The 3,635-nt window shown below is 46.6% G+C and overlaps 2 protein-coding genes across 2 annotated transcripts, besides 1 other annotated feature; both read left to right on the top strand.

Annotated features, from left to right (window-relative positions):
* Positions 1–30: 30 nt before the first annotated feature.
* Positions 31–128: a sequence feature (A-rich).
* A 765-nt stretch (positions 129–893) lies between these two features.
* Tco025E_07932 (uncharacterized protein) lies at positions 894–1,199 on the top strand (the record flags this gene model as incomplete). Its single annotated transcript, XM_029374790.1, has 1 exon — positions 894–1,199. The coding sequence occupies one exon, from the start codon at positions 894–896 to the stop codon at positions 1,197–1,199; it is 306 nt and encodes a 101-aa protein (XP_029225089.1).
* A 302-nt stretch (positions 1,200–1,501) lies between these two features.
* Positions 1,502–2,905, top strand: Tco025E_07931 (uncharacterized protein; the record flags this gene model as incomplete). The annotated part of the gene is made up of 1 exon (XM_029374789.1): positions 1,502–2,905. One exon carries the CDS (start codon positions 1,502–1,504, stop codon positions 2,903–2,905), a length of 1,404 nt encoding a protein of 467 aa, XP_029225088.1.
* Positions 2,906–3,635: the final 730 nt, after the last annotated feature.

Below are 3,635 nucleotides of genomic sequence, written 5' to 3'. Positions count from 1 at the left end.
TTTACCTATTTTCTTAACTTAGTCCGTAAATTCTTTTTCTTTTTTGGTTTCTTTTTGTTCGTTAAGTTTTTTTTTTCCTTGTCTATTGTTGTTGTTTTTTTTCTTGTCCTTTTTTTTTTCTTTCTTTCGATTGCTGTCCTGATTGTTCATCCCTAGTTGATACCCTTTCTTGTCTACTATGTGCTGAGTGTGAGATGCGTTTTTTTCTGTTAGTTCTTTTTTTTTAGCCTTTTTTTTTGAGTAGTTTCATCTATTAGATGTTAATGTGCTGTTCTGGAGGAGATCTGCGCTGCCCATGCGGGAGTACTGTGTGCACCGGATGCTCAAGATTTTGTATGGGATGTAACCAGCTCGTTTGTGTCAGATGCATACCACCTGGATTGACCCACTGCAAGAGTTGCTGTTCGGCATTCTTTCGCAACACTCGTCGCCATTTGTGATTTGGGTGCCACACGCCACGTTTACTCCGTTGGTTCCTACAGTGCTAAATTTTTTTTTTCCTGCATGTGTGTTGGGTTTTGTTGTTTATTGGCCTTTTCCTTATCCTTTATTGCTGGAAAAAGCAAAAGGAGGCACAAATACAACCTCGTGAGCCTTAGCTTGCCATCATCATTTGCCGAAGGAAGAGCAACGTGACTCCCTCAGAAGACGAAACGAACCGTCTCCTCGCTTGAGATTCCTTGCCTGTTAACCAGTGATGAGTGTGGTCCCCGTCGATAAAGGCCTTCCCTGTGTCTTTGTTGCTCCGCTGCCCTACTGCTAGGTAGAACATGCTGTTAAGGAACATTACACGTTGTTTGCTCCCACGGGTAAAGTGTACCTCGTACACTCCTTCACTAGCGAGACCCTCCCCGACGCGAGTCTTCCCTTCCGTCCTGAGTATTGAAAAGAGAATGCCCACCTTACTCATAGATATACCGAAGGTGGAAAAGCTAACATGCGGAACTGGTCAACCTGCTCAACGTGGTCGTCGAAAGCCATTGGTGTGGAAGCGAAGGCATCCGTGGTTTGATAGGCAATGGTCACTTGACCTTAAGCGCGCAAAGAAGGGCCCTGCAACGCCGCATTTTCCAGACGGCGTGCCGTTCACTCAGATCCGGTCCTTTCAGTCTTTTGCAGGAAGGTCCTGGAAAATCAATGCAGGACGTCGCAGGAAGATCCGCCTTTCCCTAAAGCGAGGCCGTCGGAAGCTTTTGTAAGCTTCCTTTTTCAACTTTTAGAATGATGCATACAGGCGGCGCGTTCTTTGTCGCGGTCGCTTTTGATTCTTTTTCTTTTATTCTTCTATTCAACTTTGTGTATTTTGCGTTTTCCTAGCGGAACCCGAGAGAATATCGTCTTCTGTATTTTAGTTTCTAATTATTGCCCGTAAAGTCAAGGATTATCTTCCATTTCTTTTTTTTTTCTTTCGTTTCTAAAGCAAGTATAACCTCCCTCTAGACTCTTGTATACCCCCGTTTTTATTACCGCTCCGTGCGTGTGTGTGTGTGCCTGTTCGCATATGCGTGGGATGAAGAGGCTTCTGTGTGCTCTTCTGCTTGCCCTTTCCTTATCGAGTGGCGCGCTGTGCGAAAGCTGCACTCGAGTGACCCAGCGTTTGCAATGCGGAGCCTTGGCGTGTGATGCTATTCACGGTCGCTGCGTCGCTTGCAACGCCTCGGGTGACTGCTACCCTAGGGCCATGACGTGCAACGGGGGGAGGTGCGTTGTTGCAGGCCTTGTCAGTGGCTTTTCTTCCCACACGGGTGTGGCACTAATATGCGCATTTATCATTTGTTCCATTGCCGTATTGGCTGGTGTTGGAGCTGGTGGTATTCATATTCCCATGTTTTGTCTGCTGATGGGGTTACCAATGGATATTGCTGTGGGACTGTCTCAGTCTACCACGTGCGGACAGAGCGTTGTGAATGTGTTCCTTGCCGTTCAGAAGCGTTTTCCTTCTGCCGAATGCTCGCGTCCTTTGATCAACTATCAGTACCTGACCCTTCTTATCCCACTTGGAGTCATTGGCACTCTCGTTGGAGGGGTGCCAAGCAAGGTGTTCCCGGACTTGATTCGTTTGTCCCTGCTGTTTATTCTTCTCGCAGTGGTTTTGTATCGCACGGTGCTAAAGCTGGTTGCGCAATACCGGAAAGATAAAGCTGCGAGAAGGGAAACGGCTCCTTCCCCATCTTTGGAGGGGGCGGGAACGGCGGATACATTGGATGTGCCCGAAGAAGTGCCTCGCCCTTCCCAACCTCAGTATCCGTGGCTGGAGATTTTGTGCGTGGTCTCTTCTTTTCTTGTGAATTTAGCCTTTGGTGTATGGAGGACTCGAACGAAATGCGGAGGTGGAGTGTATATTGTCACTTATTGCGTGCCGGTTCTCGCAAATATTATTATGTTCCTCTGGTACCGTTATCGACTGGCAAAAATGGAGAAGTGCCGAGTAACATTTTTATGTAATGCCAAAACCACAATTCTGTATCCTTTGGTCTCGATTGTAGCTGGAATTGCGGCAGCCATGCTCGGTATCGGGGGCGGTCTGGTATTGGGCTTTGTCCTGTATGAAGTTGGTCTCATCCCTGAAGAGGCCGCTGTTACAGGAGGCGTTGTAACGCTTTTTTTAACCCTTTCGTCTGCGCTGAGTTTGTTGATTGAGGGTCATCTCCTTATTGACTACGCAGGGGTTTTTTTCGCATGCGGACTTGTGAGCGCATTTCTTGGCGAATTCGTGTTTATGAGACTCATCAAGAAATACAGGGCGCATTTTTTGATCGTTGCGGCTTTAGTGACGATAACTGCCGGCTCCCTTGCCTTTATGTCAGGCTTTGGCATTTACAACTCGCTCAACCTTGTCCATAACGGCGGTTCGGTCCTGACATTTGGCCGAGTATGCCGTGCGAATGGCGGAAGTGACAAATAGCATGGGATGTGCTCACGACGGAGTTGAGGTCATGGGGAGGCAGCTGTGTTGGTGTTTAGTGAGGGAGAAGATTTGGGAATGAAGACAAGGAGATAGACTGAATAAAAACGCGATACGGATGGTGAGTAACGAGGCTGCTGGGCGCCAATACCCCCTTATTGTCATAATGTTAACGCAGTGATGTGTTTTTTTTTTCGTGGTTATTTGTAAATGCTTGAATTACAAGCCCTTATTGTGTGTGTTTGGGATGGGGCGGTTGTACATGTAACTATTGTTGGCGTATTCTTATATTTTCGTCTTTTGGTCTGAGGACAAGAGAATGTGGACAGAGCCGAGGGCCTGAAACGCGTGTTGTCTTTGTGGTTGGCTTGGAGTGGGTGCGGGCCGCCATTTTTTTTGTGTGTGTTGCTAACTCGTATGGACGCCGAATTAATTAGGACAGACGTGAGGAAAACTAAAAGCGTACATATGTATTTTTCTGCACGTGTGTGCTTATAATTATTTACTGTCCGCGCACACAAGGGCACTCGTTAAGAAGAGAAACTCACCGTCAGCAAAAATTCGTTATCAAGAGCTTAATTTAAAAAAAAAAGATGCAACCGAGCAAGTATATATATATGCCTCTGTTCTTCTACAGAGCCATATGATATTTAACACATATTGACCTGCATTTGTCCGGCACGGTCGGGGCCTTATTTTTTTTTTTCTAATTGTTTGCCTATTGCAAACC

Source organism: Trypanosoma conorhini (genome assembly GCF_003719485.1).
Source record: "Trypanosoma conorhini strain 025E chromosome Unknown Tco_14.4_contig_00666, whole genome shotgun sequence".
NCBI lineage: Eukaryota > Euglenozoa > Kinetoplastea > Trypanosomatida > Trypanosomatidae > Trypanosoma > Trypanosoma conorhini.
This window is presented reverse-complemented; position numbering and strand designations above follow the sequence as displayed.